The sequence below is a fragment of the Podarcis raffonei genome, chromosome 5 (assembly GCF_027172205.1).
Source record: "Podarcis raffonei isolate rPodRaf1 chromosome 5, rPodRaf1.pri, whole genome shotgun sequence".
In the NCBI taxonomy this organism is placed as follows: Eukaryota; Metazoa; Chordata; class Lepidosauria; order Squamata; family Lacertidae; genus Podarcis; species Podarcis raffonei.
Genome location: NC_070606.1, coordinates 28,953,789 through 28,979,645, shown reverse-complemented (window position 1 = coordinate 28,979,645; position 25,857 = coordinate 28,953,789). Strand labels below are relative to the sequence as shown.

The 25,857-nt window shown below is 39.4% G+C and overlaps 1 protein-coding gene across 4 annotated transcripts in view; it reads left to right on the top strand.

Annotated features, from left to right (window-relative positions):
• Nucleotides 1-25,857, top strand: part of JMJD1C (jumonji domain containing 1C) — a 117,041-nt gene that overhangs the window by 83,361 nt on the left and 7,823 nt on the right. For 3 of the 4 annotated variants that reach the window (XM_053388380.1, XM_053388377.1, XM_053388378.1), the window contains exons 4-18: nt 3,974-4,079; nt 5,913-6,037; nt 6,829-6,972; nt 7,065-7,251; nt 7,348-9,023; nt 10,287-10,459; nt 10,747-12,914; nt 15,683-15,884; nt 17,842-18,056; nt 18,767-18,919; nt 19,515-19,604; nt 20,839-20,966; nt 21,173-21,386; nt 24,181-24,395; nt 24,990-25,268. In XM_053388380.1, coding sequence (XP_053244355.1) covers nt 4,073-4,079; nt 5,913-6,037; nt 6,829-6,972; nt 7,065-7,251; nt 7,348-9,023; nt 10,287-10,459; nt 10,747-12,914; nt 15,683-15,884; nt 17,842-18,056; nt 18,767-18,919; nt 19,515-19,604; nt 20,839-20,966; nt 21,173-21,386; nt 24,181-24,395; nt 24,990-25,268 — 5,976 coding nt within the window. In that variant the 5' untranslated portion in view covers nt 3,974-4,072. Of the gene's footprint in view, nt 1-3,973; nt 4,080-4,142; nt 4,162-5,912; nt 6,038-6,828; nt 6,973-7,064; nt 7,252-7,347; nt 9,024-10,286; nt 10,460-10,746; nt 12,915-15,682; nt 15,885-17,841; nt 18,057-18,766; nt 18,920-19,514; nt 19,605-20,838; nt 20,967-21,172; nt 21,387-24,180; nt 24,396-24,989; nt 25,269-25,857 lie in introns of those variants that run through there. The other variant, XM_053388379.1, reaches the window with a different exon arrangement.

The following is a 25,857-nucleotide window of genomic DNA, read 5'->3' as shown; positions in this document are numbered from 1 at the left end:
TAAAGAGCAGTAGGGAACAGTAGCCGGCAGACACATTGTTGTTTGAAGCTGAATGACGTGCTTTCCATCTGAGGGCCAAACAAGATGTGATGGGGCAACTGTCTTCATAGCTTCCCCACTCATATAAAACAAGAGGCAGGTCCCTAATCTTTACATGAAAACCCTCCCTGCCTTATTTTGTTACACTCCATTGCTTTAGGCTATTTTTCCTCCCAGGCTGGCTTATTTCCATTATTGAAGTAGAGCACAGAAAGGTAATGTGTTCTTCCCTCCCCTGCATGCTTTTGTTCCTTCAAATTATACACACATACCACTTTATGAGCAGCCAGCACAGCCAGGTTGTGTTAATGTATCTATAGTGGCCTTCTATGTTTAGTTTGGGCCTTATTTCACTAACTTGAAAATTAGTAAGTATTGTAGGATTGGATTTCTTTTCCTCTGATGTTTAAAAATGCCTTTAAAAGATGATATGTGTTTTCAAGAAAAACAGGACTGAGTTAACAGACCTGACAAGTATTTGACCACACAGGCAGCGATCATTTTAGGTGCGTCTGATATGTGTGCAACCACACACTCGTGCATTGCACCAAACCTGGAAGTGACACAAAAACGTCACAAAAGGGGGTGCGGCAGGATGTTTGCAGGCTTTTTCAATGTATGATTTCACAGAAGCATGCAATGACCTAGAATGCAACCCCTTGCCAACTGGGCATTGTCTGTACGGTGCTTGAATTTTGAGAAAGTGCTGTGGCCACCAGTCAGAAAATGGCTGCCATGGGGGAGCATGAATTGTACGTGACAAGATTGTCCTGTGTGTCTTCCACTGAAAAATGCCAGTGACAAGAGAAACTAGCAACCACTCCTTAGATCCCCAGTTCATGGGATCCAGAATTCTATTGCCTCTGGGACAGGACAGGCAACGACTCCTTCTTTGAGAAACCTGAACCCCATTGACCCCAGTTCCATGCAGTAAGCCAACACAGCTCTTGGCCTGCCCTATGGCAACCAGTCCCAGCAGGCGTCACTGCAGCCCCAAGTGCAAAGTCGGCCAGCCACCCAGCCTTAAGCTCATCTGCAAATGAGAACCATGAATGCACTGGGAACTAATCAAATGAATCTGACTCCTGAAGGAATAACAGACCAGCAACCTAGCACGATCCCAGAAACTGCTCTTCCGACTTCACTTGGGACAGCAAACTCCTTAATGAATGATGATACAAATTCGATGTCCACAGCTTTACCACCTTCAAGTACCAGGGTGAGGAAAGCCTGGCACGAGCATGTCATTCAGGATCTGTACAATCATTTAGTGCACAAACTCGTGCAAGCCATCTTCCCAACTCCTGATGCAGTTGCACCGTAAGATCTCCGGATGGAGAATCTGGTGGCTTACGCTAGGAAAGTAGATTGGGGGGGGGGGAGGTGGACAACACAAAATTAAAGAGAGTGCTGTTATTGCTTCTTCCCTCCTACTTCTGCCATAGACAACTTTAGGCTTATTGGGAGGCAGCTATGTCCTACTGCTCCTGACTGTAGAGATCACACAGGATATATCTGTGTATATATCACATAAAAAGGTAAAGGACCCCTGACAGTTAAGTCCAGTCGCAAACAACTCTGGGGTTTCGGCGCTCATCTCGCTTTACTGGCCGAGAGAGCCGACGTTTGTTTGCAGACAGTTTTTCCAGGTCATGTGGCCAGCATGACTAAGCCACTTCTGGCGAAACCAGAGCAGCGCATGGAAATGCCATTTACCTTCCTGCTGGAGTGGTACCTATTTATCTACTTGCACTTTGACGTGCTTTCGAACTGCTAGGTTGGCAGGAGCTGGGACCGAACAACGGGAGCTCACCCCCATCGCAGGGATTCAAACCGCCTACCTTCTGATCAGCAAGGCCTAGGCTCAGTGGTTTAGACCACAGCGCTACCCATGTCCCATATATCACATATGCACACACTATTGAGCGTTCCAGCAGTACTATGAAGAATATATAAGGTGGCTACACCACACTCACACTCTTGCATACATACACACAGTCACTGCTCACAGACCACAGACATACATGCACCTTTCTAACATTCATACATACACTTCACCTATCCATCTCTCCCTCGCCACTCAAACTGCACATAACATGCAGACTAGATAGTTTATACCCCCCCCTCTCTCACACACACACGTGTGCATCTATCCCTCTCTTGCCTAAGTGCACCATCTTCCTCTCTCATACACTTGGGAGTCCACAGGATTATTTTCTGGTGGGGTGGGAGTTTTTTCCATGTGGTGGGCGGCAAAGTAAAACACTGAAATGGTGGCGCTGTATAATTTATCACAAAAAAATTTGAGAAGAACTGTTTCTGTATGTTCTGCCTCATATCTCGGGTTCAATAAATGCTAGAAACTTCTTTTTAAATTAAAACTGGAGATCAGGGAATTGCAGTTCATTTTGGGGCACCTAAGAAGGCCTTCACAGGCAACCCTGAGAAATGCAGTAATAGGTCCACCATTGTACTTCATGCTATTGAAATACAATAGTTGGGGGGTGGGATTCCTTCAGTAGAGAGTCCTCTTGTATGGAAATAAGCAGCCGTCTTTTATATTCTTTTCTTGCATTTCGTGAATATATTTCAGCCTTTGTCTAATCATAGTCATTGACCACTCAGTATAGATTTTTACTTGTCTTTGAAATTCACAGATAAGAAAAGCATTATTTAACAGTGTTTTAAAATAATTAATCTTACTGTGATAATTTTTCAGAATCCACCCACACTGTATAAATTGTGTAACAAAAGAAGTGTATACAAATGCACTTGTTCAGATTCAGCAATGTCATCTCTTTGTTTCATTTTGTTGTATTAATGGAGGAGTGTCTGAATTTGGGGTTTTAGAGCATCCAAACTCCAGTTGGTGTGTAAATCAAAATGTATTTAAAGTTCAATATGCTAGTTTATAAGGCAGCATTAGTTTTATTAGTCACACAAAAGATGAAGGTAACTATGTTGACCCATACGATTTTGATTATCCATATTAGTACAATGCCTTTTATTAAGCCAACCAAAATATAACAAAAGGGTGTGCAAGCTTTTGCGCGCTCCTAAAATTCTTGACCAGGCTAGAAAGTTAACAGAGCACTTGGCAGAAGTGAGATGACAACAATTATGACATTGAACCCATGGAATCTTCATCTGATCAGTCTTCAAGGTGGAATGAGAACTGGGTAGCCCATGTGTAAATGAAGCTCTTAATGGAGCTTTTCCTGCTGGGAATAAGAGGCATAGCAATGGTTGATTCACAATTTCTGAAAAACTTTCCATCCTTATGTGTGGAAGCCTATGTGTTTCATCTAAGGTTGGAGAGAGTTTCAGAGATGGTAAATCAGCCATTGTTCTGCTTCTTGTTCCCAGCAGACCTTGGTGCAACTCAATAGCTGCATAGATTCATTTGTATTTTTTTCTGTCTTCTCCGTTATTATGTTTTAAGACTGCCACCAGATGCAGATCCCATGGCTTCAACACCAACCACAAGCTGCCGTCTCTCCCCCATATTGCCCTGTTCACCATGTAGCTTGATGAAGCGTTTTGGAAAACTTAAAAGCTTGCACTATTTTGTTACATTTTGGTTGGCCTAATAAAGAGATTGTCCAAGTACAGAATTTGACAGTAGCTTTATTGAGGTATTGTAGTCTTAACTTGCAGATTTTTTTGATCTAAGAATTTAAGTGGACTGATTTGGTGCTATTGAAAACATGCATGGAATAGAGAAGTATTTAAAGCCATTTATTTATTTGGCAACATATTGGATCTGGGTCCGTAATGGAGGGGGGAATCGAGCATTTGGGACAACTTCTGTCACTGGTCTGCAGTTGTGTTCTTCAGAATACATAGGTTTCAACAAATTGTTGGATTGAAGGAAATAAACTTCATAAAATACTAAATGTGTATAACATAGGGTTCTTCTTAATTTCTGCTTTAGGACGACGTAGACAGTTTAAACCCAGTTCTCAGGGACAACCCACAGCTTCAGGAGGAAGTAAAAATCTGGGTAAAGGAACAAAAGGTGCAAGAGATTTTTATGCAAGGTAATTTTGAGAAATATTTTTTTCTTCTAATTAGGTCCCATGAAAATTAATACTGAAACATGATTGGAGGAAAAATTATACTGTAAGTAGAAATGTGGATTTGTTTTCAAAATTTATTAAATGAAAGTATATTCATATTTCAGAAACTGTTGTTTAGTATATGGTAAATAGCTCAGTAGTTCAGTAATGCCATTAGCCATGATTTACTTGGTTTTTTGTGTTGAGGGGGGATGCTTTTAAAAATCAGGTGTAATCGCATGTATTATGAATTATTTATTGTCGCTTGAACCATTTGTGAGTAGTGAATTTAAAAAACAGTTTGTGGTTAAGTCCTTGGAGCTGACATGAAAAAGGGACATGACTGACATCTTCTGAGTCTGTGACCCAAGTTTATGTATTAAATGTAAATACATGTAATATTATGCTACATTAATGGTACATTTTCCAGGCAAACAAAGGGTGTCAGCAAGTAATATTCTGCAGGGACTGAAAATGCTTTTTCAGTGGATTTGATTCCCACAGTAAGAGTATAAGGAGTCCTGCTGGATCTGATCCAACGTCTGTCTAGCCCATCTTGTTTCTCACAATTCCAGATGCTTCTCGGAAGCCCACCAGCAAGACACGAAGGCAGTATTGTTTTAGCTGCAAATCGCAATGCACCTATACTTCTACTGGATCTGTAGTAATATTTTTTCATGCATAGATAAGAACATTCATAGGGCTAGGTAAAAGTAAAGGGACCCCTGACCATTAGGTCCAGTCGTGGCCGACTCTGGGGTTGCGGTGCTCATCTCACTTTATTGGCCGAGGAAGCCGGCGTACAGCTGGTCATGTGGCCAGCATGACTAAGCCACTTCTGGCGAACCAGAGCAGCGCACGGAAATGCCGTTTACCTTCCCGCCGAGCGGTACCTATTTATCTACTTGCACTTTGACATGCTTTCGAACTGCTAGGTTGGCAGGAGCAGGGACCGAGCAACGGGAGCTCACCCCATTGCGGGGATTCGAACCGCTTACCTTCTGATCAGCAAGTCCTAGGCTCTGTGGTTTAACCCACAGCGCCACCTGCGTCCCTTAGTTATTGTTTAGTTATTGACAATTTTGGTGCCACCTGAGGTGTAATGTCAGTATGATTTTTTTCACAGAACTTTTTCCACACTACACTACAGCTCAGTGCTAAAGCAACAAACAGGGAGCATAGGAACAAAACTTTAATGCAGAAATGTCTAAAATCTTAAAATAAGCAGACTAAAAATTTCCTTCTTAGACTATTTATGCATTATGACTTGTGGGTAATAGCCATGGTATTTCCCAACCAGATTTCAGTATAACCAATATCCAATTTTAGGATATTTTGTTTGTTGGTTACTATGTGATTTAAATGCATGTTTCATCTGCTGGGTTTTATAAATTAATGCTTGTTATTGCACAGTAGCCTTGGGAAGGAGAAAAGGCTGCTGAATGATTTTGATTTTTTTTTGAACTACTGCAGAGGCTACAGAGTTCTGTGGTCACTTTTGGGAAGCTATTGGCAGCTGTGAAACCCAAAACTTCAAGAACTACATTGTTTCTACTCCAGAAGCATCTGGGCATGCAAACAGCTGCTGTGGAGGTTCTGTTCAAGAAGTTAGGCTTGCTTGATCATAAAAATGCCTCTGTATCCAAAGAGAAGTATGCAGTAGACTTAAAAGCATAATGGAAGTTCGGTTTTCGGGGGTGGGTTGGGTTACAATGTAAGATAAAATCTGTGCTGCGTGCGCTTTTAAAACCAAGCCATGGATTGGAAAATTATTGCAATAATCCTCAAAAACTATTTTTATTTGTATTTTCGAAGGACCATATTCCTTAAACGGCTATAGAGTGAGAGTATACAGACAGGACTCTGCCACCCAGTGGTTCACTGGTATAATAACTCATCATGATCTATTTACTCGCACTATGATTGTTATGAATGATCAGGTAACTATTTCTTCCGTGTTTGTCTTAAACATAAATAGGTTTGTCATGGCTTTGGAACTGTTGGCCTAAAATTGAGTTGCATATATACATTGTTTTAAAATATTACTTAACACAATCATTTATGGTTTTAAAAACTCAAATCTGCTTATTCGGTTATTACCTGAACAGTAAGATAAATAAAATGTGGATGAAGGGAATCATGTCTGTAAGGATTCATTGTTGTTGTTTTTAAAAAGTGCTGTCAGGTGATAAATGCCTACATGGAACAAAGGAAACCAGAATGCATATTGCAGTAGTCTTTAATATTTTCAGGGCATAAATACAGAAATAAAATGGAGCTGGGGGGGGTGAAGATCTATTTTCCTTAATTGAGCTCCCCAAGATAATGAAATGGTGGGATAGAAGTAATGGCCAATATAACCTTTTGTCCTATTTTCAGTTAGCGTTGGTTTATAGTTATCATTAATCACTCATACTCCTTTCCCTCTGAAGCTGAAAAAAATCTTCATCCTGTATGCTTTATTTTTGTTTGACCAGTTAAAAAAAATTGAAGGATTTTCAGTTTGGGACCAAAGCTGGAACGTTGGCATTGTTCTTATAAAACATGTTAACATGTATTCCCCCTTCCCCCTTCAATATGAAAGGATGCCACTTCTTCATTCCTTTTGAAGTTTTGTGCCAAAAAAGTTGTTTCAAGTTAGGACATAAATTTTGTATTTGCAGCTGGCATTCATATGGAATATATAAATAAGAATTGATTTCCTTTTTTTTTGTTTTTCAAAATTAACCAGGTTTTAGAACCACAAAATGTGGATCCCTCTATGGTTCAGATGACCTTTCTAGATGATGTTGTTCACTCTTTGTTGAAAGGTGAAAATATTGGCATTACATCACGACGCAGGTCTCGTTCCAACCAGAACAGCAACACAGCCCACGTAGATATATTTTGATTTTAAATTACATTGCCATTTACTTTGTTAACTATCTTGTATTAATGAATTATAAATGTATTACTCTTTTTATTTAGGGCCACTATACCCGGGCACAGGCAAATAGTCCCAGGCCAGCAATGAATTCCCAGAGTGCAGCACCTAAGCAAAATTCACATCACCAGCAGCGGAATGCTCGTCCACATAAAAGGAAAGGCTCTGATAGCAGTGTGCCTGATGAAGAAAAGACAAAAGAGGAAAAATATGACTATATCAGTCAAGGAGGTATAAACATTTTTCAAAGGGTTGGAACAATGCTTCTTCAACATAGTACTAAATAAAGGATTGATTATTTATTTATTTATTTATTTATTTCTACAGAAAATTCCAAAAATAAGAGCAAACACTTTATTTCCAAAAGAAGAAAACCAGAAGATGATGAAAAGAAACTCGGTATGAAGAGGCAGCGGATAGACAACACTTCAGACTATTCTGAGAGCAGTGACTCAGAAAATTCAAACAAAAGACTGACAGATTCTTCGTCGGAGCAGAATTCAGAGAACGAATTGAAAAGCAAGAACACTTCAAAGATAAATGGGAAAGAAGGAAAATCCCAGAGCAGTGATGGTATAGAGGAACAAACACTAATAGACAGCCAGTCACCCTGGCACGAGATACAGGAAGATAAAAAACATCAAGAAACCGATAGGCCAGAGTCAGCTGACTTGGAGCTGCAAGAAATTTCACTCCATCAAGCTGAGCAGCCAACAGTTTATGATAGGAATGCGAATGATGTATGCATTCAAGAGTGCAGTATAGAAAAGCAACAACCCAGGGAGCTCTTACCGAATGAGCAGTTTGTGCCCAGTTGCCATACACCAAAAGGTTGTATTGATATAAATATTGAAAACAGTTCAACTATTGAGCCCCAGGAAAACATATCAAATACTTTTGGTTTGCAAACTCGTCAGAAAATGGAGCCTCCAGGTAGTGATACAAAACATCTGTTTACAAATTCAAGCTTTCTGGAAGTGAGAAAGCTGGAAACTGATGAAAACTGGATTAATAATGCCAACAAAATGGATTTGATACAACCAAAAGTTGTAAAAAGTACATCAGCAAATGAACATCATAATTCTGAAAAAGTTCCGTATGGCTCTGTTTCATCTTTAACTGTCATTTCCATAGCAGAAGAGGGCAGAGTACGTAAACAAAGTCCAGTCTCTGATGTAGTGAAGTCAAAAGCTGGCCCACTGATTGAAACCCCTAAAATCAAGTCAAATTCTTCACCTGAAGTTAAATATAAACACGCCCAATCTCCCGACACTGTGAAGTCTAAGGTTAATTACCAGAACAGCCATGTTACTGGAGTAACAAGGTCAGCAATTAAAACTGAACATGATTTGCCTAGGTCTAGCTTTCATCCAGTTCCAGCTAGAGTTAGTTCAATAGAAGCTACTAAAAGTCCTCTTATCATTGACAAGAATGAACATTTCACAGTTTACAGAGATCCCGCTCTTATTGGACAAGAAACGGGAACTAACCATATATCACCCTATTTACATCAGCATAACTATCCTCCTCATTCCACTTCCCATAGAACTTGTTTAAATCCAAACACTCATCACCCCGCATTAACTGGTGCATCCCATTTGTTAGCTGGGTCCTCAAACCAAACTCCTTTGTCTGCTATTAATACACATCCTCTTAGTAGTACATCTCACCATTCTGTTCATCACCCGCATCTACTTCCTGCAGTGTTACCTGGAGTGCCTACAGCCTCTCTGTTGGGAGGCCATCCACGACTAGAGACTGCTCATGCTAGCAGCTTAAGCCATTTGGCATTAGCACACCAGCAACAGCAACAGATGCTACAGCACCAGTCACCACATCTTCTTGGGCAAGCTCACCCTTCTGCTACGTATAATCACCTGGGACTTTATCCAATTATTTGGCAGTATCCCAACGGAACACATGCATACTCAGGACTTGGAATACCTTCATCTAAATGGGTCCATTCTGAAGCTTCTGTTAATACTGAGGCTCCTCTGAGAAGGGTAAGTCATGCTGAATCCCCAGTTTATTATACATTGGGATAATATCATATGATAACTTGATGTGGTGTGTAATCTGTTTATAGTGCTTTATAATTGCCTTAACAAATTTAAATAATTGCTGCTTTGTAATCAGGCTTTGATTCAAGAGGGGAGGGGGAAATGAAACACGTCATAGTATTGTATTATGTATATTATCAGAGTTGGGTGACTGAGTGCAACACTTATATTTGTGCTTAAATTCTGCTCTCTGGTGAGAGGTTGGGAGGCACTTTAGGATTGTTGTTTTTGTTTTGTTTTTTAAAAAAAGAGAAATCTGGATTTATAGTGTTTTCTCTTTCTTAAAAAAAAGTCATTGTTGTAGAAGCTTACAGAATGTGGGGATACTTAAAACTGAAATTCAAAGACTCAAATGTCCTTAGCTTTGTAGAAGGATTTCTTTCACCCATTAGTGTAGTATCTTAGCAGCAGAACGTAATATGCTATAATAGGATGGAGGCCCGATACAGATGCAGTAATAGCAGTCTCCTAGTCATGATTAGGAGATTGGAGGCATGCCAGAGGCTCATGTATTCTTTCTCCTGCTCTCCCTTTCTGTTGTTAACTAAGGTGCAACATTACATTTGCAGTAGTGGTAACTAATTGCTAGCTTTTAAACCGGGGCCAGATGTTGGTTTTCAAACCCTTCTTAGTACCAGTGCAGACTTAATACTGCACCATACTAATTCTAACCAGAGAAAGGGGGCTGGGAAAGAACATGGCAAGCTTCCAGGCTCCTAATCATGATATCATTAGCACTGCATGTGCACGAGTCTTTTCTAGCTAGTTAACTAACCCATTATTGAATTTATTGCTATTGAAGATGTTTCATACTGTATTTTGTAGTAAGTGTGGCATGGAAGATGGTATAGCTTTGGCTGGGAATTGTGTTCCAAAAATGGGCCATGGGTGATATTTCAGTTTACTTTTAGAAGATGCTGACCACAGATTTTTCTCCTACTCATTTGGTATGCTTTTCTTTTTAGTTAAATTTAACATTTTACCTTGCTTCAGAATAAACTGCATACATTTTCATCTATTTTGAATCCTTATTCAAATAGGATTCAAAAATAGGATAGCCGCAGTAATTTAATTGTGTCACTTATACCTTAAACAATGCCAGCACAGAAAAACAGTTTGGCACCCTAGGGTTTTGATAAAATGGAGTTATGCTTATGTTTAGGTTCCAGTAGTAACTATAAAGTCTGGTTTTGTTGCTGTTAACAGAATACTCCTAGTCCTTGGTTACACCAGCCCACCCCTGTGACCTCAGCTGACGGTCTTGGGTTAATGAGCCACATACCTGTAAGACCATCCAGTGCAGAACCACATCGGCCACTTAAATTGACGACACACTCTAGTCCTCCATTGTCAAAAAGTATAGCGGATCATCATAAAGAGTAAGTTTGCTTTGTTTAAATTTCTAAACACAAGAGGTAAGATAATGCCGATGAAAGAGTGAGGATGGTTTACTTGTTTGTTTTTTGTATTTAGCTTTAAGTCTCTGGAAACTTTGCATCACATATCACACTCAAAGGATAACCAACAGGAATGTGAAAAGTATATTAATGATGAATATATTATTACTATCACTTTCAAATTTGTATGGCATATTTCTTGTTTAGCGTATTAATGCATTGATGTGAAACAGAATTATTTCAGTTCTGCTTTCTGTGTCTTTGTACAGAGAATTGGAAAGGAAAGGAATTTTTGAACCTTTACGTTCAGTTGCAGCGACTCCAGCAAAGTCAGATGTAGAGCATAACAGATCACAGACCGCAAAAGAGGGCCATTTGCAAAGACACTTTGTAGACCCACTACAAAGGTCACTTCAAGAGACAGGCGAGAGGCTAAGCAAGTATAAAGAAGAGCACAGGAGGATACTTCAAGAAAGTATTGAGGTTGCTCCTTTTACTGCTAAAATCAAGGCACTTGAGGGTGAAAGGGAATCATATTCCAGAATATTGCCATTATCATCCTCTAGCCCCAAAAGCCATGGAGTAAAACATGAGAAAGATTCAGAACTTTACAAGATGAAGCATTCTGTACCACAGAACTTGCCACAAAGCAACTATTTTACCACTTTGTCTAACAGTGTGGTCAACGAACCACCACGAACATACTCCTCCAAAGAGGTTTCAGGTATGTGTGCCGATAAACAGAGCAGTTGTCCTTCAACAGCTTCTGCTCAGTCACTCACTTCTTTCACTACATCTCTTTCAAAACCACCACCTTTGATTAAACACCCACCAGAGTCTGAAAGCTCAATAGGCAAGATAACAGAGCAGTTTTCACAGCAAGCGACCTCTAATTCAGCAAATTCTTTCAGAAATGACTCCAGAAGTCCTACTCAGTTGTCTGTTTCATCCTCAAGTACACTCCGAACAATGCCCGCTTTGCACAGGGCACCGGTCTTTCACCCTCCAGTCCATCACAGTTTGGAGAGGAAGGAAGGAAGTTACAATAGCCTTTCTCCTCCAACCTTAACTCCAGTGCAGCCAGTTAATGCTGGTAGCAAAATCCACGAATTACAGAAGCCACCAACTCTAGTACCTGAGCCGAAGGAAGCACAAAATGTTTACAAAAGTGCTTTGGAGCAAAAATTTTCAGATATATGGAAAAATAATAATATTCCAAATAATGACAAAATGGAATGGCACATAGAGAGGAAATTGCCTTCTGCCACAGCTTCTGTCATTGTACGTCCACCTTCACGTACAAAGTATGATACAGTATCTGTCGTGCAGACAGCTCCAAAAGAGCGAGTTGTCGAAAGATCGCTGATGGGGATAAACCAAACCGATTGTCCCAAACCAGCGGAAGCCAGAGAGACTGGAAGAATAGTTATGCCGACCGTGAACTCAGACACAATTCATGCCCAGTATGAAAAGAACTTGCCAGCTGCCTCCCAGGGCACTGTTCCCAGTTTTGTCACGCCGACTACGACGACACTATGCAGCACCAAAACGGATGTAACAGCATCTGTGGCTACTACTGGCGTTCCAATCATGGGCAGTTCAGAAGTGACTTACTGTTTGTCCAATGCAGCTTTAGCTTGCACGTCAGTAGAGAGTACTGCCTCCACAGCCATAAACCAGGAAGTGGCACACATACAAGAATGTGGCCTGAGCACCGCAGCTCCAGTTACATTAGCCTGCAGCAAAACGGAAAGTGTTCTTCAGGCCAGCTCTGGATTCTCTGGGCCATCTGATTTTATTCACTTGAAAAAGCACAAGGCAGCATTGGCTGCTGCTCAGTTTAAAAGTAGCGGTGCCAGTGATACAGAGTTGACTGCTGCGAAAAATCCAATATATCCAGCCTCCGTTTCCCTCGACAGTACTGTCATCTCTGGTACAATAAACAAAGCAAATACTGTAGGCAATGGGCAAGTATCCCAGACGAGTCAAGGGAACTACCACACGAAGCTGAAAAAAGCTTGGCTCACAAGACATTCGGAAGAAGATAAAAATACTAATAAAAAAGAGAATTCGGGGAACAGTGTCTCAGAAATCATTAAGCCATGTACTGTTAACTTAATAGCTTCTACATCTAATGATTTGCAAAATAATATAGATTGTAAAATGCTGGGTGAAAAGCTTGCGAAAGAAGAGAAACAGACAAGGCGAAAAACGAAAAGGACGTATGAATCTGGCTCTGAAAGTGGAGATTCTGATGAAAGTGAGAGCAAATCAGAGCAAAGGACTAAGCGGCAGCCTAAGCCAACTTACAAAAAGAAACAGAATGATTTGCAAAAGAAAAAAGGCGATGCAGAGGAAGAAATAAAGCCAAATGGTGTTCTTAGCAGAAGTGCCAAAGAAAAAAGCAAATTGAAGTTACAGAGCAGCAGCAGCAATTGTAAGTATATAGTTAGCATACAAATTGGAATGTAAGAACATTAGGTTTTTTTATTGCAGTCAGGATTGTGTGTCTTTTATGCTTTTTTAAAAAAACAACCACCCAATATTATATACCAGGAAAAGCTTGAACCTATCTAAATTATGCATCTGTGTATGTGTATTGTACAGTTCTGCTGTCCGCTATGCTTTCTTCAGACATTCGTTCTGAATGTGTGGCGAGGCTGTGGGAATGCTTTAGTGTAGCTCCGTCCCTTCAATATAACCCCACAATACTCCCAAACCGGCACATGATGGACTGAGTCTGTAATGGTCACCCTTGTGGTGCAGAGGGGTTTCCAGCACAGAGACAGAAACTCTCACCAGTTAGTGATCTTATCCCTGTATTCTGCATGTGTTAAAAGTTGCCCCTTCAGACTCAGGCCACTGATCAGAACTGACTGATTTTGGTTGTACTGTAACATTGTTGTCAGTTTTACTATTTACAATGATACTATTTAAAATTACTATTCACAAGTAATTTTAAGACTGCAACAAAACAGTGCTGAAATTGTATAAATGCTATAAAAGGGACACTTCAGTTTACCTAATATTCCTAAGTGTTACAACTTAGAGGTTTATACAAATTGTTATTGTAAGTAGCTGTATATTATCCCATTTTTAACTGTTACTTTAAAATGTTATTTTTTACTGATCAGTACTTGCTACACAATTCCAATCCCTGAAGCTACTTTCTGACTCATGCCCGTTTACTTCTTCCAAAGCATACATCCCTTTCTCTCTCTCTCTGCCTATGCTTTTCCTGTCTCCCTGTTGCTACCAGCTGCTTCCCCATTTAAAGATTCTTCATCTCCTATTGGTGTGAAGAACTATTCCTTTTATGTATTTCTTTTCCACTCTGTGCACATGCACTTCAGTTGAATTGGTTATCATTTTCACACTCAATAATAATTTAGGATTGAGCATGTGATATGGACCACACTGTTTCTGTCTAGATTCTAAAATTAGTTTTTGCAATGCACAGTTGCTTTAGGAGTTAGCAGATGAACAGATGTGTGCTTCCTCTTTATGTATGCGGGCTGGTTCAACAAATAATCCTTAGCCATATATTCTGCATTTTCTTATTTCCCTCACATAATTGTACGGGGAAACTATACTACATGAACCAGTAGAAAACAAGCTATGTGCGCACTGCAGGAATTTATGATCACAGTAGGTCCATAAAGTACTACCTCAGCAACAGAAATCACTGCAGAGCGTAACTAGGTTGCATAGCACTTTCTACCCCCAAAGGCAGGCAACAATGCGTCAGACTAAAATGATGTGAAGAAAAATCAGTTGCACAAAAAACCATGTGACCTATATCAATGTTAATTTTGTGTTAGTGTTAAGGCAGTGTTTGGGAGTGTCTGGCCTGTGGGCCTAATTAGGCCTGGCAGGGGTCCTAAATTGGCTCACGAGGCTGTTTTCCCAAACCACGTCAGCCTACCCCACACCCAATGTCATATGAGGCAAAAAGTGACAGCCACAAAGAAACAGTTGTGAATCTAAAGTGTGTTCTTCAGTGTTCCTTGGCAAGTGGGGCTCCTTGATCAGTGCTGACAGCAAGCCCTTAGAAGTAGTTCGCTTGCCGGTGCAGTTTGAATTCAAACCATGCCTGCAAATGAATATTTTTCCACTACAAACCGGCTTTGTAGATAGCTTTGCTATCTGCTAGACTTGGATCAAATGTTCAAACAAGTCATCCTTTGAATGAACAAACCATGGCTTAGCATTAGTGTAAGTCAGACCTTACACACTTGAAAAATGTAAAGTGTCACAAGATTCAAGAAAATGTGCTTGCTGCCATGCTGCAGTTTTTTTAAATTTCCTATTATGATTGGCTGATAGTCTTTTGTGAGTACTGTTTTAAAGACTGAAATCATAGCCAGGATATAAGGGACATGAGACCACCACCTTGCTTGAAGCGTAGCTGGTTCTGAGTCTAGTTAGTGCCTGAATAGATGTGCCACTTTGGGTTCTATGGTAGAAAAAAGAAGGGATATAAGTGTTTGAAAACAAACTAAACTAAAATGTTTCGTTTGCATTGTATGTTACTGTCCATATGCAATCCATAGGAAATACTTTTGCACTGAGGCCAATAAATTTATTAAATGTTTGCAATCCTATTTTTCTGAATTTTCGGAAAGGAGATGTATAAAAGATTTTACTTCGTTCTTTCGAAAATACTTTCCTTTTTTTATACTACTGGTCTTAACAAGATAAATAAATAAATTCATTATTTAGGTAACCATAGTAGTTTACAGAAGCAGAGTCACAGATAAGATGTATTTGAAATTATACTGCCTTAGTGGTTGTACTGACAAAATGAATGGGTTATCATCCATTCTTCTGTAAATTATGGGGCAAATTGATAATAAAATTGGTAATTGATAAAAAACAAAAATAGCTTAAATAAAAAAGTGTGAATTCTCCCGTCTGCCCCCACCTATTTTCAAACACTTTTGTATAATTTAACATACATGGATTCATCCTTTTTATTGCAATATAAACACTTTTACTCAATTATTTTTTTAATGTATTTTAAATTTTGTATCATGTATATATTCTTTTATAATTGTAAGTTGCTTTGAAACATTTTTGTAGTAAGTGATTAATAAAGGCAATAAATAATAATACTAACTCCCACTACAGCTTCTGTTAAACTCTAAATATTAAGTCCTGATTACATTGCCTTTCCTTTTACTAAAGAAGTTGTCATTTTTGCAGCTGGCATACCTCGTTCAGTATTAAAAGACTGGCGTAAAGTAAAGAAGTTGAAACAGACGGGAGAATCCTTTTTGCAGGATGACTCTTGTTATGAAATCGGGCCCAATTTGCAGAAATGCAGAGAATGTAGACTTGTAAGAAGCAAGAAAGGAGAAGAATCAGCTCACTCACCAGTGTTTTGTAGATTCTACTACTTTCGTCGGTAAGTGAAAAACTTTTTTTCTTTTTGAGAAACCAAGTTTTATTTCTACACTCCTGTTGTAGCAATGCCATTACGCTTTGAAGAGGTGCAGTTTGAAATTGTGGTTAGTCACTTTTTTACCTCACTCTTCAGTTAAAAAGCTCCCAGAGTGCCTTACATAGGATCAGTTGCAAACAATGCAGTACCTACCAGCAGGTTTGCAACAAGTGGTGGGGAGGCAGCAATCTCAGGCACCAGTTCTTAAAGTTTTGATGTTCTTGCCATGGCCTACTTGAGTGGAAGCATCTCAGGGAGAGGCGAAACAAATGGATCTGATCTATCAACCAAGCTGATGAAGTGGACCCTGCTTCCTTTTTCTTACTTTGCTAAAGCCTGGTACTTATAAAACTCATACATTATCAAAACACTGCCTCTGCCACTATTGCACATTTCTGGGTCTAGATGTTGTTGGACTCCAACACCCATCAGCCCTGGCCAGGATAATCCATGGTTAGGTCTGATGGGAGTCCACAACATCTGGAATGCACCACTTTCACTACCCCTGGTGTAAATGGGCGGAATGGACTCCCTGATGAGGTTGTGGACTTTCCTTCCTTGGAGATCGGATGGCCATCTGTCATGGATGCTATAGCTGAGATTCCTGCATTGCAGGAAGTTGGACTAGATGAACCTTGGAGTCTCTTCCAACTCTGTGATTCTATGAAATATTTTTCCTTGTGTAAACTCAATTGGAGCTTCTCTTGCACAAAAGCAGCAGGTTTTGGTGGAGGTGATTTAACAAAATATTGAATCCTTTATTTTAAATCCAAGGTCTTTGGCTTAACAGGTTTGTGATTTTGAACTATAGGCCACTTCTCAGATCTTTGAATCTAATAATAATATATTCATACATATTATGCAGCATGCTCTGTTCTTGGTGCAGGGTGGCCAAAGGCAAAAATGGGTGGAGCAGCTGAGGTGACTCTGCCTTTGTGTAGTAGGCTTCATTCCTGCCACACAAAAGTCATATGTATGGGACTGGTATGTATAAGGAGAAAGTGAGAGACTGTGGAAAACATGCAGCTTTTCAACAGGAGAGAACCTGAAAAGGAACCTTTACATGGAGCTCCACAGAGGAAAAAGCAGGGCCTTTGTGACATCAGCAACCATTGAGCCAATCACCAGAACAGATGTACATGCCTACTAGTAACTGAAGGACAGAGGCAAAGAGATGACTAAGGATTGGAGTAACAGTTTCTGATGTCATAAAGGCAATACTTTTTTCCTTTTCACAACAAGAAGGATGAGCTAGAACTGAATAAGACTGAAGGGAAGAGAGGAAGGAGACAGTAGCCTGAGGTAAGAATGAATGTAAGGATGTAGCCAGCGACTATGTTCCCAAGTCATGAAGGGGGAAAAAACAAAATGGGGTGTGACCTGCAAATTAATCCCTGTGGTTTTGTGGTATTATTTTTGTTGTTGTTATTGTATTTATGTCATTACATTCTATGCCAAACACATATTCAACTAATAGAAACGTTGAAAAGCTTTCTAGTAGTCACCTTATATTGACAATGAGTAGATTGAATAGTAAAAAAATACCATTATGTAACAAACTTCTCATGTTTGGGTGCAGATTAATAATTAAATTCTATGAAATTATTGTTTTATATGTGGCATCAATGTATATAAGGTATATAAAGCAGAAACAGGTAATCTATATTTCAACTGTAGATTCTCCAATGATACACTAATACCACCATCTCCCTCTTAGCTTTCCAGCAGTAGCTTGTCTGTCTCTGCCAACAAAATGGTTCAGGGAGAGAACCAAGACAGATATATACATTCTCATGCTGCCTTTCAGAAACATTGGACATTAGCCAACCATAACATGTTTGACACACAGTTAACATCGAAATACAGTTTAAATTGATCATGATTTTGATACTTATGTAATTTGTGTTTTTTTGTTTTGTAGGCTTTCTTTTAGTAAGAATGGAGTGGTTAGGATTGATGGCTTTTCTTCTCCTGATCAGTATGATGATGAAGCAATGAGTTTATGGACACATGATAATTATGATGATGATGAAATTGACCTAGAAACTTGCAAATACATCTTAGACCACATAGGTGACAAATTTTGTCAGTTAGTGACATCTGAGAAAACAGCCATGTCCTGGGTCAAAAAGGATGGTAAGTATCCAACTTTTTCTGAATAACTCTGTTCAAAAGTTAGTTGCTGCTTTTTAATGTGGCTCATACATCGTGTTCTTCCTTGGGAATTTCCCTATTGCATCAAAATGTTATTTTATTGTACTGTTGAAGTGGCACAGGGGGATACAAAAATGTATTGGGATAAATGTCCAAGACATGAACAAGGTGGGCTACCCCAAACTTACTGTGGTTGGGAGGAAGGGTGGGATATAAATTTAGTAAATAAAATTAGCAAAGGTTCCATTCCCAAAGCAACAACAGTCTTGCTAGCTTGATTTGTTCCATAACTTTTCTTTTCTTTTGTAAAAAAAAAGTATTTAATATGATGTTTTGTAATTATGGGTTGTCTCAACTGTATCTTTATTGGCTCTTTGGAAATGAATGCACTTTTATTAAAAAGTGCAAAACTATACAAAAGAATCAAAGTGTGGGGCGGCAAATGTACTTTGCAAATCAGTCTTCCCTGAGCTAGTATCCTCCACAGGGTTTGTACTATGAGCCCCATCAGCCCCAGGAAGCATGGTCAGTGGTCCTGGATGATGAGAGTTGCAGTCTGGAGGGCACCAAGTTGGGGAAGGACACCCTAAATCAAACAGGTTTTCAGCTGAAATTTCATTTATGTGCTATAATTTTGCAGTTGTTTGCCTTTAAATTTCAGTACTTGGTCTTCTGTTTACTCTGTATTCCAGCCAAAATAGCTTGGAAGAGAGCAGTCAGAGGAGTCCGTGAAATGTGTGATGCATGTGAAGCCACTCTGTTTAACATTCACTGGGTCTGCCAAAAATGTGGATTTGTGGTCTGCTTAGATTGCTATAAGGCTAAGGAAAGGAAGAGTTCTAGAGGTCAGTGCACTTTTTGTAAGAACTAAAGATAATAGTTAAACATTTTAGAACTGCTTGTTTGAAGTTTTAGGTTAGTTTCTATTTAATCACCAAAACTGGATACAAAGTAAAATCACCACAAGTGTATTCAGCTTTGTGCAAAACCACTGCTCTTATGACTGTGGTTGTATGTTTGGAAGGCTGATCTAAAATTACTGTGTTTAATTGAAGTTAATAAAAAAAGTAATTGATTCTATGATGTAAACCAGGAGTAGGCAACCTAAGGCCCAGGGCCAGATGTGGCCCAATCGCCTTCTCAATCTGGCCCGTGGATGGTCCGGGAATCAGTGTGTTTTTACATGAGTAGAATGTGCCCTTTTATTTAAAATGTATCTCTGGGTTATTTGTGGGGCCTGCCTGTTGTTTTTACATGAGTAGAATGTGTGCTTTTATTTAAAATGCATCTCTGGGTTATTTGTGGGGCATGGGAATTCATTCATTTCCCTCCCCACAAAAAAATATAGTCTGGCCCACCACAAGGTCCAAGGGACAGTAGACCGACCCATGGCTGAAAAAGGTTGCTGACCCCTGATGTAAACTGTTAATGCCTTCACAGATAAAGAATTGTACGCCTGGATGAAATGTGTGAAAGGGCAGCCTCATGATCACAAACATTTAATGCCAACCCAGATCATTCCTGGAACAGGTAAGACCATAATGAAGGTCAAAGCTTTTGTATCAATGAATATTGGTACTGCATTTCAGGATTCATAGCTAGCGCTGCAGACTCAGAGGTATTGTGTCTCTTTTCCTAAGATGGAAGGTATTTCACAATGTTCTTGAGCTTCAGAAGGAAATGTGCCTTCTGCAGGCTATTGTCAAGCCTTCATCTGAAAAGGCACTCTTTTGTAAACCAGGCCGTAGCTGAGATCAGAATTTTAAGTATAAAATTATAACTTGTTTTGTTCCTGGTCATAGTTTATAAACTTTTATAGATCAGTGAAGGCTGAGGCCTGATTGGAATGATGGTTACATCAGTGTTCCACATAGCAGAAGTGTAAAGTATGGATTTGTTCAAAAGCTTTTTGCAGGATTTTAGGAAAGAGATCAAGACCTTTTACTTCATCAGAGTTCATGGGACAGACCAGGAGTAGCCAACCTGGTGCCCTCCAGATGTTGCTGGACTTCACCTCCCGACAGCCCAAGCTAGCTTGGTCAGTTTTCAGAGATAATGGAAGTTTTAGCCCAACAACATCTACATCTACATTGGCTAACTTGGTATAGAACGAGCACCTAGGGTCCTCCTGGTTTTAATGAGTTTAACTGGAAATGCTTTTTTGTTTCTTTGATTAGCTAGTGATGGTTCTTGGTGCATTTTAAATACATTTTGATTTTATTGTGTGTTTAATTGGATTATTCATGTAAACCATCACGTACCTGCAGCAAGTGGCCATTGCTGTATAAAATGTGCAGCTGCCCTCTGTCTAGAGTGGGAAAGCAACACAGAAAAAACAAGAAGCGGCAGGCCAGCATTGCTTTTAAAGGTTGCAGTGTGCAGGAAATGTTGTTTTACTGATGGTCATGCTTTATGATCTTTGTTTATTCATGTGTCAAGCCCTTCTCTGCCTTTCCCCATTAAGTATCCCTCTTGTTTGTGTCCCTCAAATTCTGCAGCTTACCCTATGTAATAACAATGGTACTTAACCATGTTAACAAGATTTTTTTATTTTAAAAAATGACATATTTAAAAAATTCATGTTGAAGATAGCTAGTGTCAAAATTTTGCTGTTTATTTTGGGGTAAAATTCTGAAATGTGTTGGCAAAGGTGGAACTGGTTCTAAGGGTTGGTGTCTATTCTCTTTGGTGTGCAGATGCAGATGAAGTTTGAGGTGGTCAGCTTCAAAACTGTATAATTCATTGTTTTCTTAATATTTTATAGTATTAATGGAACTTCTTGAAGCAATGCATAATCTTAGAGAGAAACATGAGATTAGAGCCCATTGCCAGTGTGCCAGCAAACAGAATTTACAACCTGGCAAGTTCCCTTCAATGAATGGTGTATCTCAGGTAAGGCCACAGCTTAGTGATCAAATATAATTTTGTTAATATTTGTTATGACACTTTTAAGATGCACAGTTGCATATGCTGTTGACTTTCAGTGCTGCTTAACTGTGCATCACTAAAGCATAGTTTACATATGCTGCATTAGGGTCTTAAAGTAATTACTGTTTTATCATATGCAAAGTGCTTAATTGAATTGTTGTGTCCTACAGATTTTGCAGAACGTCCTTAATCACAGTAATAAAATTTCTCTGTGCATACCTGAGTTGCAACAGCAGAAGGCATCTCAGAAATCTGAGACAAACGGTAATACAAGCCCAGGAAGTGACGTGAGCACAGACAGCAAGTTAACTCCTCCTGAATCCCAATCACCACTGCACTGGTTGGCAGATCTAGCAGAACAAAAGGCCAGGGAAGAAAAGAAAGGTAAATAATGGGATATGCTGATTAGAAAGCAGATTGCGGGTGAGATCCAATATAACATTAGCACAGGAAGTTTGAGAATCTTAATTTTGTTCAAGAAATAGCACACAAGCTTAACTGTCACCAATAACAATAACAACGGGTTGCGTTAGGCAGTTGCACAGCAGCTTTGACAACAGCAACAATTTATTTGTACCTACCCATCTGACTGGGTGGCTTCCAACATATAAAAACATAATAAAACATTAAACGTTGAAAAGCTTCCCTATACAGGGCTGCCTTCAGATGTCTTCTAAAGGTTATATAGTTACTCATCTCCTTGACATCTGATGGGAGAGCCTTCCACAGGGTGGGCACCGCTACCTAGAAGGCCCTCTGGCAAGAATAAGACTCCCATAGGATTCAGCTGTTATGCTGCACAAGATTTCTCCTAGTACAAGAGTGGAGAACCGGTCACCCTCCAGATATTATTGGGCTGCCATTTCCGCCAGGCGCAGCAAGTGTGGCTAATGATCAGGAGCAATAGCCCAACAACATCTGGGGGCAACAGGTTCTCGACTTCTATGCTAGTGGGATGGGTGGTTGTTGTGCAAGCAGGCTGCCACAGAATAGACCTCCTTTACATGTTAGATTTCCGAAATGACAGGTGTTTTTCAAGATTACCCAGTTTATCGTTAATTATCATTATAGGGACCTACATTATCATTAAGTTTAGCGTTGTGTAAACTTTCCATGTTAAGAAAAATGTATGTGGCATGGGCAGGAATGCAGAGGATAGGAAGGAACAAATGGTCCTTCTAGAATAAAAAGAAAGCTAATTCAGACTTCCAGTAATCTCGCGGAACCAGGCAGTACTGGAGGGCTTTGCCTTGATTTCTGTAGACCGAATGACACATTACTCCAGAGGAGCTGTGAATGAGTCTGCAGCAAAAAGACCAACCAATATGGTTCGGCTGCTTGTTCATACATTCATGTTTACAACTTTTATATTGACAGTGTGGTTACAATATAAATACAGCAGAAGTAGAGTAACGCCTGGATATACTGCAAGAAGAGGAACTGGGGAGGGTGAGGAGTGAAGGAGTGAAGCTTTAGTGTTTCATTAAGACAAAGTATTTGTTTACTATGTAGCTCTGCAAACGCCTGAACAGGCTTTCAACTTCAGCCGCCTTATTTGGTCCCTCTCTCCTTTTACAGATTGTTTCTTAAAACCGCACAGAGGTTTTGTTTACTATCAAGCAGTATATACATTTTGTTTAAATATTAGCAGTAGTAATACAATGCTACTTCTAAGGAACAGCAGAGCTAGGTGGTGTTTTCTCAGGAGTCCTGGGAGAGGGTAGTGAATATCCCCTGTGCAATATTATCACAAAAAGCCTAGCCACATCATATGCCTCTTTTCTTCAGCCCTCGTTCAATGCCCTCCTTGTTCTCTTCTGTGAGCAAGAAATGCCATCTGTAACCAGAAAATGTTAAATACAGAAGGATGCCTAGGGGCATAGAAGAGGCTGTGGTGAATATGAATTCTTCCAGCACATTTATATATTTCAGCCACAATCCAGCACACAGGCACATTTATATTCACTGAAGTCAGTGGTAGGAAGAGTGTTGGATTATGGTCATGAACTTCAGTATCATTCAATATAACTATAAATTACTTTAGCATTTTGAGATTGGATGCAACAGCTTGCCAGAAAATAAAAGTAATTTATTTCTTTTATGAATTTTCAGACTCACCAGACTACTATTAGTGTTATTTTTTCACAAAAATGAGAAATTTTTTTGGGGGGGGGCGGGGGGGTTATATTTCTTACTGGATTCCCAAAACACTATGGTCAGATTCATATGAAAACCTTATTACCCCACAATGTGAATGGCCCCCAGACTTGCATACTTCTCCTCCTGCTCTTTCATACCTGTAAGGAGGAGACTAGAAATCTTTGTTTCCACTTTGAAACTATCTTTGGTTCCTTATGATATATGAACTCAAGGAACTACAGTTTGCTAAGCTATGGTTAGTAAGAACAGGCCAGGATCATATTGTGGTCTCATTCCAGCTTTTTCTCAAATCGTAGTTCTTCTGACACCTCCAGGGGACTTTGATTAGTTTTAAACAAAAGTGGGTGTATCTGGCCATCTGTTCTGACATGGAAAAGAGAAGGGGAGGAGAAAATTCCTAAGACCAAGGCTTGTCACAACTAATTCACATTGCAGAAAACTGTGGGTTCCCATTGTGTCTGAACTGGTCTTGTAAATGATTGATCTATGTCATCATTCACAGTTTGCTATTTTTTAATAATATAAAAAGCAATGGAAATTACATATTTTCCAGTCTTGTGTGTTGGCACCTTCTGGAGGCATCAAACTAAACAATTTTTTTTATATGATAGGAAAACCATATGCCGATGGCATGTGTTTCCAGCCTTTTTTTAGTTACCATATTTGTCATTTATGACAGGACACTCAACAGTCACAAATGCCATTTACATAGTAAAATAGGGTCTAATTTGGAAGATTTAATTCATCCCCATGTGTTCAGGGAAATATTACTATTATTTATTAAATTTGTCCTCCACCCTATACCCACAGGCCTCAGGGCAGTTCACAGGATAAAGTCACAACATAAAAACATGAAATACACAATCAAAATAAAAACAAAAACAACCCAATAACCCCCCCCCCAAAAAAATAAAGCAATAAGCACTACAAGTACATTGTTGCCATTGTGAATCACAGGCAGCTAGTATTATTGTTGTATCATGACACAATTATGTAAGATTACTCCTTTTTATTTTAGAAAACAAAGACTGCCCTCTTGGAAAGCATACAAAGGAAGAGCAGGACCAAGACAGTTCAGAATCTCTTAACTACAAGATGCCAACTCCTTTGTCTCAAAATAGCGAGCAGGGCTCAACGTTACGAGACCTGCTCACCACTACTGCTGGAAAACTGCGTCTCGGCTCTACAGATGCTGGCATTGCTTTTGCACCCGTTTATTCTACAGGAACTGCAGTGAGTTTGTTACCAAATGCCTTGCTCCAAATGTTCTTGAGTGAGAAGGGCTTAAATATAGCTTAGAGAGCAATGTCTAAATGGAACTGCTTTCACTGTATGATATTCGTCATAGAATGAAATTGTATACCTAAGGGCCTGGGCATGTCCAATGCTATTATTTGGAATTATCATTGAATTTTTACCTCACTGCAGAACAAGGGGGCTGTTTTTCATGAGTCCAAAGGTTCCTTGGACATGTGGAGTTAGTTATGCAATTCTCTGGATCTCAGTCTGCTATGGTTTCCCTTAAAAAGTTTAGTTATGAACTAACTTAGTTAAAGTTCAAACTTATTAACAACATTTTAAGGCTCTGTCTATGCATGTAAATATTACACGGGCAATTCACTAAAGAGTTAAACTCCTGCAATCTCATTGGCCTTTATTGTTTGTGTAAAAATCAGAGGGGTTTGTATCAGTTTGTTATCAGAAGATCACTTTTTAATGAATGAGAATATAATATATTATTGTAGTTTTCAGTTTGATTGCACCTCTTCTATGGTCGGATAATGAAAGGTTTCCTCCTGACAAGTCCTCATTTTATTTTTCCAATAGAGTAGCAAAGGTGGAAGGACAATGCCAAACATTCTTGAGGACATAATTGCTTCAGTTGTAGAAAACAAGATTCCACCAAATAGAACACCAAAGATAAATGTAAAATCTGAAGTGAAGGAAGAGCCAAAGGATGAGAGAAAAATTATTACAGATGATTGCAGCACATTGTTCAGTGATGTTCCACATTCATGGCTCTGTGATAAACACATTTTGTGGCTCAGTGATCATAAAAACAGCAACAACTGGAAACTTTTCAAGGATTGTTGGAAGCAAGGAAAGGTATGTTTAAAATGCCCTTCAACACCTAGAAAGGGGCTTATGAGACAGCATGCTTGCACCTTAATTTTAGATCTGTTGTTGGATTTCATAGATTCATAGAATTGTAGAGTTGGAAGGGACCATGAGGGTTATCGAGTTTAAATGAAGAGAATCCATTTGTCAGTGGATGCAGCCAAATGTGGCCTAAGGATTACCACTTCCTAACGCTTCAGCCAGAGTCCCTCACTAACTGCCACTTGCCTCATTATATATGGTTTGTAACACAGATGCCTCATTTCGTCTGGAAGACTATTCTAGACTAACGGGGGGAAAGGAAGATAAGGATTATGCAATATCACTAACATGGCACCTCATGTAAATTTTGCAATACTTCCTTATCATGAAATATTCTTCAGAATAATATTTTACCTATAATGGAAGGGGGAAGAACTATAACCCACAACAGTAGCAGGGATGTACTATCAGAGAGAGTTCTTGGTCTCTGCTGACAAAAGTGACCAGCCACATAGCTCAATGTATTATCATTTTAATGCCAGTCTTGAAGTTAAAACTTAATGCATTAACAATTTTTTAAGCGTGGGTTAAGGCC